At 39.1% G+C, this 14,778-nt stretch overlaps 1 protein-coding gene across 1 annotated transcript in view; it reads left to right on the top strand.

Annotated features, from left to right (window-relative positions):
* The window catches only part of CACNA1D (calcium voltage-gated channel subunit alpha1 D), a 171,051-nt gene that overhangs the window by 144,052 nt on the left and 12,221 nt on the right, over window positions 1–14,778 (top strand). The window contains exons 41-43 of the mRNA XM_041461251.1: window positions 13–114; window positions 4,961–5,091; window positions 14,579–14,695. Coding sequence (XP_041317185.1) covers window positions 13–114; window positions 4,961–5,091; window positions 14,579–14,695 — 350 coding nt within the window. The remainder of the gene's footprint in view (window positions 1–12; window positions 115–4,960; window positions 5,092–14,578; window positions 14,696–14,778) is intronic.

The raw sequence follows: 14,778 nt of genomic DNA, 5'->3' as shown, positions 1-14,778 counted from the left end.
TCCTTGCCACAGGTAACCTGGAGCAAGCCAATGAAGAACTCAGAGCAGTCATAAAGAAAATATGGAAGAAAACGAGCATGAAGTTACTTGACCAAGTTGTCCCTCCCGCTGGCGGTCAGTCTGATAAACTCTGCCATGTGCTGTTCTCTGTGCATGTTGGTCCTTCTAGAGTGTCAGGAACCAAAGAAACAAAACTGCTAAATTTTGCAATTATAATGTGATTTAAGGACGACAAAAAAATAGCAAAATAAATATTGAGACGATGATATTCTATTGCAATAGACAGTATATAGAGGACTGATAAGTGAAACTTAGATCAAAATGAGAGAGGAAGGAAAATGTTATGCTTATTTTCTTGCTTGAAAAAAATACCTTATTAGACCTAAATATAGTCTTGATTTTAATTCATTCAGCAAAATAAACTAGCTTGATTTCAACGCATTGAGCAAAACACCATGTTTTGTACTATGCTACATTTAGCTTATTTGCTTGTATATGTTGAATACTTCTGGGAGGAAAAAGAATTGATTGCCAGCTTAAATTTTTTTTTGCTAAATTAATAAAGCGAGAAGCTAAATTATCTCAGTTACACTAGTTTAAACCAGAGCCATTCCACAGATGATGGAAATGGTTCAGATTTATGCTGATAAGACTGAGATATGAATGTGGCCCATTTAAAGAGATATCTGAATTCTAATGACACCAAATATTTGTGAGAACTACAAGGCACATTTATTAAATGTTCTTACGTGCCATAAAATGACATGTCAGTATCTCTCTTTGTAAATATATATATTCTGATATATATATTTAGCCTTTTTCAATATATACATTTTTATTAATTCGCTGTAGTGTAGGTTTAGGTGACTGTTTTCTACTTGCTTTTTCAAGTTTTAAAGGTGCAGGATCTGTCTCCCTGTCACTCATACCCAGGGTGTGTTTACCCAGACGTCCAATCCTCAGATCCAGTGTAATCCCCTGGTGTTTCTTGAAGTTTACTGTACCTTCCCAGGTTATGGCAGCTCCCAGGGCCGCTCAGACTCCAGCCCCTGGATGGGGATGGCCCCAGAAGGGGATGACCCAAGAATAGGATGGCCCCAGAAGGGGATGCTCAGTGCCAGGAGGAGGAGGAGCACTGCCTGCACTGCTCTTGGCATCACCCAGGAGCAGCAGAAGCAGCTCTGTGGCTGGAGGAGCCAGCCTGTTGGTGGGGTGGCTGCTGGATAATAGTGGGGATGAAGCCAAAAATCTGGCTAAATTGACTCTCCAAAGGGGAACTGATACTGCACATTTAAAACAACTTTTGTGTTCTACTCTGTTGTTTTTAGCCTTACACCTAAGTGCTTGCATGGCATAGATGAATCGCTTTGTTATTGTTGTAACTATGTGCTTGAGCTTTTTCTGCAGCCTCTGTTCCTTTCAACTATGAGTCTTTCCGAATATTCTGAAGCAATTCTGTTTTAGGGTGGTGGCATGGAATTAGTGTTGCCTCTTGCCAACTTTATTCCCCTACATTTTTATTGAAATAGAGACGCATGCTTCAGAATAGCGAGCTCTGCCTGCCTAAATCAATCTGACAAAGAACCTGTACAGATTACATTCCTAGAACTAATCTCACCTAGCGATTCACTCTTAACTTCAGCTTCATTTCATTGCTGAGTATAAGCTGTGTATTCATTTTCAGCTATACTAAAATTCATTGCTAAATGTTTATTCTGCAAATGTAGCTCTTCAGTGTAGCTGGAAGGCTGAAAACCTGGATGTGCTCAGTTGATAGGAAATAGGATGGCTTTGGCAACCCAGTATAAACGAGAATGTATTGGGAATTCCTGCAGATTTAAGAGTTTTCAATTCCAGTTTACTTTGTTCCTCTGTAGATCTTGTTATGATTTACCTGAAAATATTGTAAACCACCTAGAAAAAAAGAGGAATACAGCTATTTTACATTCATATGCCATAGGAGTGTAAAATAGCTTAGTGTACAGTAGAAATTGGTTTTGATGTTTAATATTCAATGGAAAATTGTCTATGAATTAACACCAGTGACAACTGATACTAACAGTTTTCCAAGAGATGGAAGATTCTCTTCAATATAAAACAAAAATGTTCAAGTTCAATATGTTAGAATCACTTGCACTTAAAATTATTGAGAGGTGCAGTTTATAGCAGTTTGCTCCAGTATTACTTGTGCTGATATTACTGAATGCTGGGTCCTTTGTATGCCATGGCCATGTCTCCAAAACACTTATTTGCAGAGCAGAATGAAAAGAATCCATATAGCAGGTGTTTTTTCCCCTCTTGGATTATAAATAGATGCACTGGAGATAAACAGTTAATTCTTAGTACTGATTAAATAACTTCTTATTATAACTCAGTGAGACTGTTAATAGTTAGCAAGATATTTTCAGTACAGGAAGGTGAAACTGCTTTGCAAAAACATAGAATGTCAGTCAAATGTCTGATGAATGAATGAGACTAGAGAGTAAGAGAAATACATAAAACTCACTAAGGACTCACCTATATTCTCTAAACTTCCCAGTGTCCACCTGCAAATCCATTTAATCCTGCCTAGTACCTTTTGCCCCTTCAAGAGCTTCCTTTTGAAATGATTACTACTGCTGCCACTAATTGTAATTAGCGATTTGTCTGTTCTGTGGTCAGTTATGCTTAGCTGCCTTCCTATAGCTGTCTGTATCTGGCTGTATGTGTGTGAGTCAGAAAAGAGAGCCAAGGATGGCTCCCCTTGGCCGGGAGCAGCTCCTGTGTGCTCGTGTCTGCAGTCCGCCTGGCTGTGCCTGTGACATGCACGAGCGCCGTGGGGACACAGACAGCCTTTGGCACAGCCCAGCAAGCTGGCAGTGCATTGGCCTGATGTGCTTATGAGCAACTGGTCCAGAGTGATCAGTAAGGGCCCTTCGTTTCTGCATCCTGCTGTTTCTCAGGTGCTGCCATCCCAGGCACAGTCAGTGGCGGGGCAGTGTCGCAGCCTGGCGTGAGACACGCTGAGTGCCACCCCAGCAGTGTGTGCTGTATCCAGTCTGTCACTTCTGTGTGCTTGTTCTTTCGGGGAGCCATTTGCTAACTCCTTCCTTAAAAGTTCTGTTCAAGCGCTTGGAACTTAGTATGAAGGATGGGGAAAGGCTTATGTGGGGAGTGAAACCAGAGCTATGTCGCAAATCAGTGGATTTGTCTAAACTAGGGGAGGGAAAGTCTACATTACAGGCTGTGTAAGAGATCTCATCCTAATACAATGAGCCATTAGTCTCCTGAAGAGCTGCAAAGGGAGATTACAGGTGAACATCAAAGCAAATGTTCACAGAAAGTTTATTAATGAGATTCATGGAGTCAATGAAAAAGGTTTTTATTGCTGAGATGGAATCCATAGATGGTGAGCTTTTCATGTGAAGTGTTTCTGATATTTCCTGCTAGTTCCTCCTTTCCTAGGAGGAGCTGGGGGGCTCTGACCCTTGAGGGGTCGTCAGAGTTTGGCAGAGCAGGCTCTTTAATATGCTCAGATACTTCCTGCAACAGACTGGTCTCCCAACCAGTATCTCTTGAAGCAATTGTTATAACTATTTTTGTTTTGATGTATTTAAAGACAAACTGCTGAGAGAAGACAATCTGGGTGCATTTTCACTGTACTTAAAGCCTTTTGTACTTTCTCACATGCATACAGCCCATTTCAGACATTATAATGAGAGGAGCTGATTTTGCAGGGTAGACGTTTCATTTTGAGATAAATTTTATCAGAGAGGTAAAAATAAATTTAAAAAGTATTGTCCATGGAATGGATCCCTCACCCTCTTTGATGAAAGCAAGTCACTAAAAGAAGTCAATTTCAATTACAAAAACCAGTCATTACAGGTAAAAATAGTGCTACAAATACTATCCTTAGTGAGATACATTGGCACATATTATTGATAAGATACGTGGACACTTTATTTTAATCAAATGTTAAAAAAACCCCCATAATTTCTAATAGAGGTGTGTTAAAATGTGTCTGGGCTTGTTGGATTTTCATGTTCAGTCAAGTCATGACTGGACAGAAAACCAGCTGATGCCTAAACCACACCAGCCCCTCTTTATGTGCAGCAAGAACCAGAAATCCTATTGCCAAAATCTACACCTGGATACTGAAAAGCACGGGGAGATTGAACAGTACAGCAGGAAGGGAAATGGAACTTCATATCAGATAACTCTAGGGTAAAAAAATTGTGTGACAACAAAAGCAATGTTTTTGAATAGAAAACTATTTCTAGTTTTCTGGCAAGCATTAGTCACTGAGAGATCAAACTTGCCCAGCTGAACGATTCAATGGACTCATGAACAGCCCCATTCATTCTTAACCTGCTATGAGCCAGGAGATTTTGGTGTCCTCACAAGGCACCTGCCTTTGGAAACTTTCAAATTTGGATTTTGTTCTCAACAGTGACTCTGTAAAAATGCTGCATTTTACTGCCCTGGCTGTTTGCCTGTTGTTTGAATTGTACAAAATTCACTGATGGAAGTTATTTTCATTCCTTTCAGCATTACAGAACTGACACAATACATACACTGACAAGAAAACGTGATTCATCAGTGACAAAAAAAGGCAGAGTCACTCTTGTGAACATCAATTATGTCAGACATAGTAGAGTTCATTAAATCTATTTACTCTAAGTAACTAAAGCCAGTACTCCAGCTTCTATGCATATACAAACATGTTTATGGTTTTGGTAGAAACTTAAAGTACACAAGTCTTGGTAAAGTATTGAATTTTCTCTTTCATTCGGATGAGTTCACTTAACTGACTGAACCAAAGCTGCTTGCTGAAACATTGCTTTTGAGCCCCTGACAGGCTCCACTGGTGGAAGCGTAGTACCTGTTGCACCCATCACATTTCCCCCAAATCAGATGTGAGTGTACAGGCTATTGATAAATGTGCTGACTTGGGAGAGATCTGTCTGGTCTGTTCATTTAGATGATGAGGTAACCGTGGGGAAGTTCTATGCCACCTTCCTGATACAGGACTACTTTAGGAAATTCAAGAAACGCAAAGAACAAGGACTGGTGGGGAAATATCCTGCGAAGAACACCACGATTGCTCTGCAGGTGATTTTTTTATGTTTTTAACTAACCATTTTGTGAGCTTACTTGAAATAGCAGGTAGATGAATATTGATGATTGTGCAGTGCTGCCAGGATTTTATTTAGCTGGGACACTTTTGGCCCTTATTCATCAGAAAAGTAAAAGCTAATCCTGCTGTTCTGTCTATAACAAGGTAAGTGCAAAAACTTATTCTCTATGGATTACTCAAACAGTGGCAATAGTTATGGAATTTCTTAGCAAGTCTAGCAGGTAAACCAGTCTAAAGTTGTTGGTTGTATATTGGATAAATAAAGCTCTGAGCTATCATTTGTGTTCTTTGTTTCGCTTTAATTGTTCGATTTCTTGTGTACCCAAAATGCTACAAGCTAATTCTCAGGGAACTTCCTACTGTGCATTACCTCATAGTAAATAGGTTTTTATACAGTATCATTTTTATTAATTCTCATTTTTCCTTTTCCTTTTCCACTTACGAAATGGTGAAATATCTTCCTATTTTTTTATTATTTGCAAATTCTGAATTTTTCATCCATGAATTTCTTTCATAGGAAGTATTAACAATACTGCATTAATGTCACACACTTCTGTCTATCTCTTAAAACAAGCTATCACATGGAAACAAGGACTATAGATTTGGCCTTCTGTCTCTCAACAGGCCTGCAGCAAGCAGTCCATAGAGTACATGTGATCTAAAGAGCAAATTCTGACAACTTCTTTCCACTGGTACCTTTGTAGAATGAACTTTGAAACAGGCAAATGGAAAGCTGTTCTCAAATAATTCCAGACATCATACACTGCACATTTTTTATTGGATTGGTACTTTGTGAATTTCAGTTAATGATTAGCAGTTTGCTACAAGCTATAAATATACTTGTTTCTCATAGTTTTTTATTCTGATGCCAAAATTTAGGACTGTGTTTTGAAAATCCCTTTCTAAAAGAGGAGAACAGTGTTAACTTGATTCAGATACTGTTTATTAAAACCTTGTTGGTTTGTACTTCAGTTTAGCAAAATGACCTTTGCTGTGTTAAGTGAGTGATGTGTTTCATTCCCATTTCCTAAGAAAGTCTCTGCTGGCAGCTCTGACTGCCATTGTGTTCCAAATCACCACAAGTGTAAGAGATGCAACAAGCAGGGGAAGATTCACCACAGTCCTTGCTATGTGCTTGTGCTCACATGGCTTGCCAGGGATGTATGAACTGTATTTGCATACAGGAAAGAAGAGAAAATTATTGGTAATGGAACTGATAAAAAGGCTGTAAACAGTTGAGAGGGCAGTGAAAGGTGTTGGATTTTTAGGAAGGACTTTTCAGATTTCTTTATTGCAGAAGCATTTGAGCATAAGGAGGTCAAAGTTTTGAGCCTCAGTATTGCAGGTTTCCGCTTGTGTTTTTGAAATTGCACACAACAATGTAGAGAGAACCACTGAGCTGTCAAATGTGAGTGTGCTCTCTTGTTTATTGTCAGACTCTGCTTCCTGTTCAGTGACTGAGGGCAAGGTGGAACTGGAAAGAGTCAGCTCTTCCTCTCTCATTAGGCAAATATTTTTCAATTTAAAAAAATGACCATGAATCTCTACTAGAAATCTAGGATTTGAGGCATGAAGATTTTTTTTATGATTAAAACAATGGTATTAAGATGACCCAGGCCAGTAGATGGGAAGATTATTGCTTTTTTCCCATCTTCCTCTTTTCTGCTTTTGGCTTTCTAACAAATGAGTAGGAACTCAGCTTGATTGACCAGATGAAAATGGAAATACTGTTTCAAAGAGACCTGAAATCTGTGGTTGGAAAAAAAGCCCAGTCAGGCATATAAATGAATAATATAATTTTAAACTGGAATCTGCAGCATGTCAAATTCAAAGTCATAATGCTGTGTTTGTTAGAATAATTACTTATATGAGGATACAGCTTTAAAACAGAGCTGCATATCAAGCTGCAAAATCCTTAAGCAAACCAGCAGATAAAAGCAATTTCACCTGTTCCAATTTCTGTCAAAAGCCATATGAGCCATAAATGCTCTTGTGCTTTTGCTGATACCTGTGACTTTCTCTTGGGGTGAAAGAACTGGTTAATTAGTGAAGAACATTGTTCTTAAGGATCTAATAAACCCCGCAGTTCCTGCATTATCTAGCCTGGCTTTCCTTATCTCCTCTCTCTTGCAAGAGAGGAAGAAAACAACCTGCTGTTCTCTTCAGCTATTTACAGTCCCTTCCTAACCTTTGAGTGAAGCAAGAGGTGAGTTACAGTTTATAATCCTGCTGATTCCTACAGTTGGCCATGTCACACTTTCCTGCCCTCAGAGAGTAAAAGCTCCTGTGAGACAGAAGGCTCCTGGTGACAGAATCCATTGTGTTTTAATTCAAAGGACAAGTGTTGGGCAAAACATTAATGGTGAGATTTTCCCTGTTTTATTGGACTGAAACAGCTTTTTAAAAAATATAATTTCTTAAAAATATAAATTCCTCTTTTATTCCTCAGGAGGCTGGGTTTTTCACAATAATTTCATTCAGTACTTTGGAAGATACTGAAGGGAAACCCTGTAACTGTCAAATGGCCTAAAGTCCTGTTTTTCCAAGGGAATTACACTTTTTTTTTTAACTACTCCTTTAGCTGTAATCTAGGATATTAAATTGGATGCCTTCATTTTAGCTAAAACTTTTAAAAACATGTACTTCTTTTGCTACTGTCTCTGATAGAATGACTTCTATGAACACAGGCAGGAAAGTGACGTGGAATAATTTAAGAACTTTTACATGCAATATAAAAAGGGTTTTTAAGACTGCAAAACAAAATCTCCACAGTATTACAACTAGAGTTCAAGGTCATAAAAATAATGTTTGCTGCAAGAAAAGCACTTCCAGAAAAAGTGTAGTATGAAAGACAGGGAGCCATCCACACTGTCTTCAGGTAGCTTTAGAGAATTGCATATCATAGAGTAAAATTCTGTGAGCTCAGAAAGTCCAGTCAGGCTTTCTGATGGCCTACAGTAGTTGTTTCAATTAGTTCTGTTTCACCAGGTGTGGGAATAAATCTTCCCTTGGAAGCCACATTACTTAGCTAAAGATCCAGTCTGTGCCCTCAGGAAGGAAGAATGACCAAGTGTAAAAATACTGTTCTTAGAAGACCTTATCTTCAGAGAGACACACAGAGCATTTCACTTCAGGGTGAATGAACACTAGAATATACAGAATAGGGACTTTATGTCATTAAGACTCAGGCATTTTAACACATGGAACTGAAACTTGCATCCTTTGCCCAAGTTTTGTTAGCTTATATGAACCCAAAACTTGTGAACTGTGTCACAAGAATGTCCCTGGCACCCCCTCATGTTTGGGGGCCAAAATCTCCACCCAACTCCAATAAAGGAAGCAGCTTCTTCTGACGCTGGATTTAAGATGTGTTTGGTGCAGGAGAAGAAACCATGGTAGTTTGGGTTGAGTTAGAAAATTAGAGCAGAGCTCCCTGCAGAAGTGGATTTGCTTTGTGCATGCCAGAGCATGCAGCCGGCAGGGATTCCTCTTCTATCTTCACAGTAACTTCATTCAGGGTGATTTTTATTCTGTAGAGCTCAGGTTTTCCTCAAGGGTGTAGCATTTGCTGTCAGCCTAACCCAGGCTGCTGTTTGGGTACGTGTCAGAGGGGAGGCAACAGCCTAGAAAGTGAAGAGGGGATGATTATCTGCTCATGCTTTTAAGTCAAGGAAGACTTTTTGTCATGGAGCTTCAATTATGTTAAGTCAAGGAAGTCTTTCTGCCATGAAGTTTCAAATCCCTCCTCACTCAGAAAAGGACACTTCAGATAATAACCAACAGCAATTTGTTTAAATTTGCATATTGGCACCAAACCCATCTTCAGAGCTGCAGTAACAGCATCCCTTGGAACCCCACAGTTTGTCTTCTGCAGACCCAGGGAATTCATGCCCTTATGAAGGTCAGACAAAAAGGGGCTCTGAAATGATGGGTGACCAGTTTGAGTCAGCTATTTATGCCATTTTTGTGGTGTTACACATGCCCTGAGGTCACCAACAAAAAGGATTTCAGTTGACTTTCTTGTGCTATTGACTGATACTTACGCAGTGACCACAAATATATTTTCTGGGTCAGAAAGGCATGTCTTTGTGTAGTGATGGAAACTTGTATTGAGCCAAACAGTGGTCACATTGCTAGTAAAATAGATGTTAAGTGAAGCATGAACAATTTTAATTACTTTCATCTAGCACAGAGAGGGAATGAACTAATTCTGCATTATTTTTCCTATGGAAAACACTTACTGTAACATCTGTATATAGATGTGTTAGATATGTAACACGTCTATATTTCATATTTATTTATGTGTAGCCCTCTTTTTTAATACACACAAATAAAAGTTAAATGGTATTTTTGTTCACATCCCAGGTACATAAAAGCACTGATTTATTGACCTGAGGCTGATTTTGGAAACATGTTTCAGATTAAACTAGTTATGCCTTTTTTTCCCCTGCAAATGTTACAACTACTATTAACCCTGCAGTAAACAGTGACAGAAGAAGGAAAAAGCCAAACCCTCTGGTAGGCATCAGCCGAGGGGTTAATTTGTTGCTCGAGTTCCATTTAATTGTGCTCCCATGTCCATGTGGTGCTCCCAGAAGGGCTCAGCTCTGGCAGCCTTTGTGCAGCTGCAGCGCTCAGCGCTGGGAGCGGCTCTGCCAGGATGGAGAACTCGGGGCAATCCAGGCTTGACTACTATGTCTCCTATGTCCACTGCTATAGTGTAGGTCATTCAGCTATTTTTCTGCATGCTTATTTCCTTTTTAAAGTAGTTCTGTCATTGTACTCTGTTCATGCTAACCTCAGTTTATTTTTATGTTGAAGTGTCAGGGTAGCTCTGAGGTTTTTGACTCTTTGTAGTTTTCTTTGCTCTAAAATAAGCAGATAGTAAAAACAAGTTCTTTACCTATCAATCTAATGGTTTACAGGAACGTTTTTAGAGTCATTCCAGGCTTCCAGGATTTTGCAGCTCTGAAAACTGAAGCATTTAGAATTAATGTTTGTGGTTTTTTCCATTTCTAGTGAGTTTATATAGCAATATACATAAATATACATCATTGTTCTAAAGCCTGTGAAGCAAAGTTTGTCAGTGTCTTCCAGTTCCTGGTACCACTCCAGGATGCCTCAAAAGAGGGACCACTGGGTATTTTACTGACTGGAAATAGTGTAGGTGACAAGGACATCATTTAAATAAGGGTAATGTGCTTGTGCTTCTTAAAAGAAGCTTAAACTGCATGTGTATGTAGGTTAGACCATACCTTAAAATGGTTGTGTGAATTTAGGTACAGGGAAAATGATTTTTTGTAGTTCCAATATTTATAAGCATTTGAGGGTTTTTTTCTGAAAGTCATGACTGGAGTCTTGCATTAGACACAGATTTCTTAATATAAGACATGTATTTAAAATGGTGTTAGTCTCTTATGCATACTGTAAATGTGGGAAGTTGATTTAAAATCTGTTTGGCATTTTTTAAAAGCAGTCTTTTCAAAATGTTTACATGTTTAACTTCCAAATGTTTTGATGGTTTGGTGTGAGTTGCCTTTCAAGCCTTTTAAGGCATATCTCTAAATAACCTGTCTGGGGTAGTTATTGGTCATATGATGTCTTTTCTCACTGAGGATGAGGAACTCCTACATTTCTGTTATTTCTGCTTTTGAAAACACATCCACGTCATCTCAGTGATGTGTCAGAGACAGGGGCATCAGTCATTGTCTCTTGAGATGCTCTTTAGGACCCAGCACTGGTGGATCAGTGCCTTGTGCCATCCAGAAAACATTGCAGGTGCTGTTGTGCCTCCCGAGCACAGCTGCACACAATTACCGTGTTCATCTGCAGTCATTCTGGGCATTGATGGGAAAGCCCAATTAAAGACATGCTTGGGTTTCTCAAGTAATTATGTTGCTCAGCACTGGATGTGTCACTGCTTTGCTGAGTAACCTTTGGACTGATACTTCTCATCTCTCTCTCACCTACAAGGAAAAAAGATGAAGCAAGGAAAGAATCAAAAATTAAATTTTGGTTAAACAATGTGTCTGAACAAGCAAACTTCTAGTGATATCTGTAAAACAGAGTTAAAGCCGTGCTCAAGGACTGTGAGGAAGCAATCCTTCTATAACACTCAAATTTTACTTTTTAAAAAAGTCATTATAGTCTGGTGCTTCAGGAATGTGGCACATCTTGAATCTCTGTATGTAATAAAATCTTATGAAGTTCTGTGTAGGGTAATAACCACCTCCTAAGAACTTTAGCAGTCCTAGTGAAAAAGAAACAAGCACACCTCTGGCAAGGGTAGACAATTCACTGTCCAGGCTCTCTTTTTTGAAGAGCCCCATCTGCACAGTTTTTGTTTTTATCTCTGATTTAAATGTAGCAGTTTTTAGAACCTCACAAATGGAGGACATGGAGTGCTCCCATTGCTCTCTTGTGTGTTGCATTGTCACCAGGGTTCTTGCTGGGCAGACTAAAAAGTGCAGTATTATGTAGGGAATGTGTGTCTGAAGGACACTTCTTCCCTGTAAACCAAAGAAGAGGTGTGGGGAAGGTCAGTTTGATATTTGTGTGCACTCTTTTGTTTTAGAGATCTTTGGTTTTGGTGATTGAATGTAAAGTCAAATGTTTGATCAGTCCATGGTGCCTCTTCAGTCTTTGCAGAGGACATTAAGTGTTCATGAAGGTTCAAATAAGGGATTTTCCTACTGACATAAAAGTACCAAATCCTGTGTTTTTATGTCAGTCCCAATTTAGCTGACTGATCTAATGAAGAATTGTCCTATCATTGAGAGATCAGCATGAGAATTTGTATCATTATGTGGTGCTCCCCATAAAATATTTCTTAGATTACTTATGATGCTGTTGGATTGCACCAGGTAAGATGAGACAGTAAGTGGGAGTAGTCATTTTCAGGAGAGAGTTCACAAAATTGTTGTAGGTCATTCATTAGAGCAAATAAACAGGAATATTTCAGTTCTGTAGACTGGTGTTGCTTGAGAGCTTCAGTGCTGGCTGTGAGTGAGTAAATCTGCTGGGTTTAGTATAATAAACATATACCTTTGCCTATGGTGATCCAGGTTTCTTTCTTCTGCTGCTGACTGTGTAAATGCAAGAGATCTGTTACTTGGAAGTGAGTTTTACTGGAGAGAGATGAGATGATAAAGGCTGCCTGCTTTCTCTGGAGTAAAGGAGAGGTAATTCACCAAGAAGTAAGCCAGAAGGCAGTTGGAAATGTAATGAAAATTAAATTACTATTCATGTGTTGCTGTCAAACACGTGGCTTTTCTCAGCTTCCAGGCATGTATTTGTGGGGCTTTGTCACGATTTGGCAGACAGAAGTATGAGCCAGTAGATTTTGTCAGAGTTAAATTTTGTCTGGTGCTGCTCTCTGACAGCACTGTGTTCACAGAAGGGCTCAGCTCGAAGGCAGCCTGGGCTGGCAGAAAACTCAGAGCTTTTGTGCAGTGGTAGAGCAGCACCCTCAGCCAGAGCTGAGAGATGGGCTCCTCCAGCATGAATAACTCTGGACAGTCAAGACTTTGCTGTGTCTCTTATTACGTGGATCTTATTATGTGTATCTTATTACTATGTGTTCAGTGTTAGTGTAGGTCTACTCAGGTGTTTTTCTGGATACTAATTACCTTATTTTAGCAGTTTTCAAATTGTATTCTGTTCATACTAAGCTCAGTTTATTTTTATGTTAAAATTCCATTTGAAATTTTTTGTTCTTTTTAATTCTTTTTGCTCTAAAGTCAGCAGGTAGTGAGTGTGAAATGCAAGTGGCTCTTCTAGCTAATGGTCAAATAACCAAAATATAATAGCAGTCCTCTAGTAAATAAATAATGCCTTTGTCTCTGTTAAATCAGTAGAAGCCTCTAGTCTTCCCCTTGAATAGGTGTACCTTAAAGTGTTAATTTTACTTTCCTTTAGCACCTTGCAAAATGATGACATTAGCAACCTTGCTGAGGTTCTGACTATGCAATTAGCATAAGAAGTGGGAGAAAGCACAATGTATTCATGAAATGAGTATTGTATATTAACTCACTAGTAAATGATTTTTAGAGCCTTGTTCAATTATAGCATAACTCTCAAAGTTCATCCCTGAGGAAGAAAACTGAATTGCCAAATAGATGTAGATAATTTGATTAGTCAGGCACCTTTTCCAGGAAGGGAAATACTGGAGTGAGTGAAACCTGAAGTGGAGCCTGTAGTAAATCTGCACCGTTAAGCTCAAAGCTTTTTGGTTCATCCCTTTCCAGGTTCTGATTACCCACACTGCATAAATGCCATTTTTCTCCCCAGCCAAGCAGCTGTTTCTGTTTTGAGCAGTTCTGAATGTGCTCCTGGGAGTTTGTGAGGAAACAGCATGAATGAGACCAAGCCATGTTTGGCATCCTCCAGGGTCTCTCATCTCCTTCTGCAGCTCTGAAATGCACAAAATTCTCTACACATCCTTGTGCTACCCCAGGGCAAGTAATGTGCAATGTCAGTGTTGTGCTGGGACAGCCCTCACATCTCCTTCAAAAATGCTAAAAAAGAATAAATCAGGTTTTTAGATCATAATCAAAAATTCAGCCAAGTGCTGTGCAGGATTTTTAATGGTGTGTAAGTGTAGTGGTAAAGGGTTAAACACACACATCTTGGGTTTTTCTGAACCTGAGCAGATAAAAGAAGTTGCTGGGAAGAACGAGATTGTGATTCTTGCTTAGGATCATAGCAGGCAGTTAAATCAGGAAGTTAAATCAGGAAGAATGTCTCCTTTTTGAAGCAAGGCCTGCACAAATCACTGAGTTCTCTCCCTGGGGTGTGACGTCTCTCTCCTCCCTGATGTGCAGGTCTGTCCTGGACAGTGTCAGCATTATCCCGTTTCCTAAATGTTGCTTGTGGTAGCAAACTTGAGAGGAATATGAACTGGTGTGCACTGAGTCTCTGCTGCTGTAACCCAATGGTTTTCTATCCTAAACGAAAGCTTTAAGCCAAAAATCTGCAAATCACAGTGCAGTGCAGATGAGCTGGAATTATTTCACTGCTTTCTTTTCCATCTGAGCTCTGCTAAAATTGCTGTTGCTATAGCAAGATCTCCTTGTGTTTCCTTTGTTGACACAGGCTACAAACATGTTTTGAACATTATATATACATCTCATTGAAATGCATTTTATTATAGTTCTTGCTGATTACTTACACTTTTTAATAAGATTAATTTTTCTTCTATAGGGGTCCATAAATCAGTGGTGTTTTAGTCAGTGTCTACACTGTGATAATAAAGACATGGTCACCTCAGTACTACCAGGGTGGTACTGGGATATATAAACTTTTTATTAATAACAGTTAAGGAACTTACAGCAGAATACATCCTCTGTGGATGTCAGGATACAAAAACTGTTAGTTGTCCTTTAAAATAATTTTAACACCAGTAATTAAAGAGCAAAAAAGGATTTGCATTCCTAATGTATTATGGTGTTGTCATTGATTTAGGCAGGACTAAGGACACTTCATGATATTGGCCCAGAAATACGTCGAGCTATATCCTGTGACTTGCAAGATGATGAACCAGAGGAAAACAATCCAGAGGAGGAGGAAGATGTTTATAAAGTAATGTCAGAACACAACCATGTGAATTGTTTTTTGTATGATATGAGAGTAAAGAATGACCTTGTCCTTGAATATGAAATAAT

Source organism: Pyrgilauda ruficollis, unplaced genomic scaffold (assembly GCF_017590135.1).
Source record: "Pyrgilauda ruficollis isolate IOZ18807 unplaced genomic scaffold, ASM1759013v1 scaffold10, whole genome shotgun sequence".
In the NCBI taxonomy this organism is placed as follows: Eukaryota; Metazoa; Chordata; class Aves; order Passeriformes; family Passeridae; genus Pyrgilauda; species Pyrgilauda ruficollis.
This window is presented reverse-complemented; position numbering and strand designations above follow the sequence as displayed.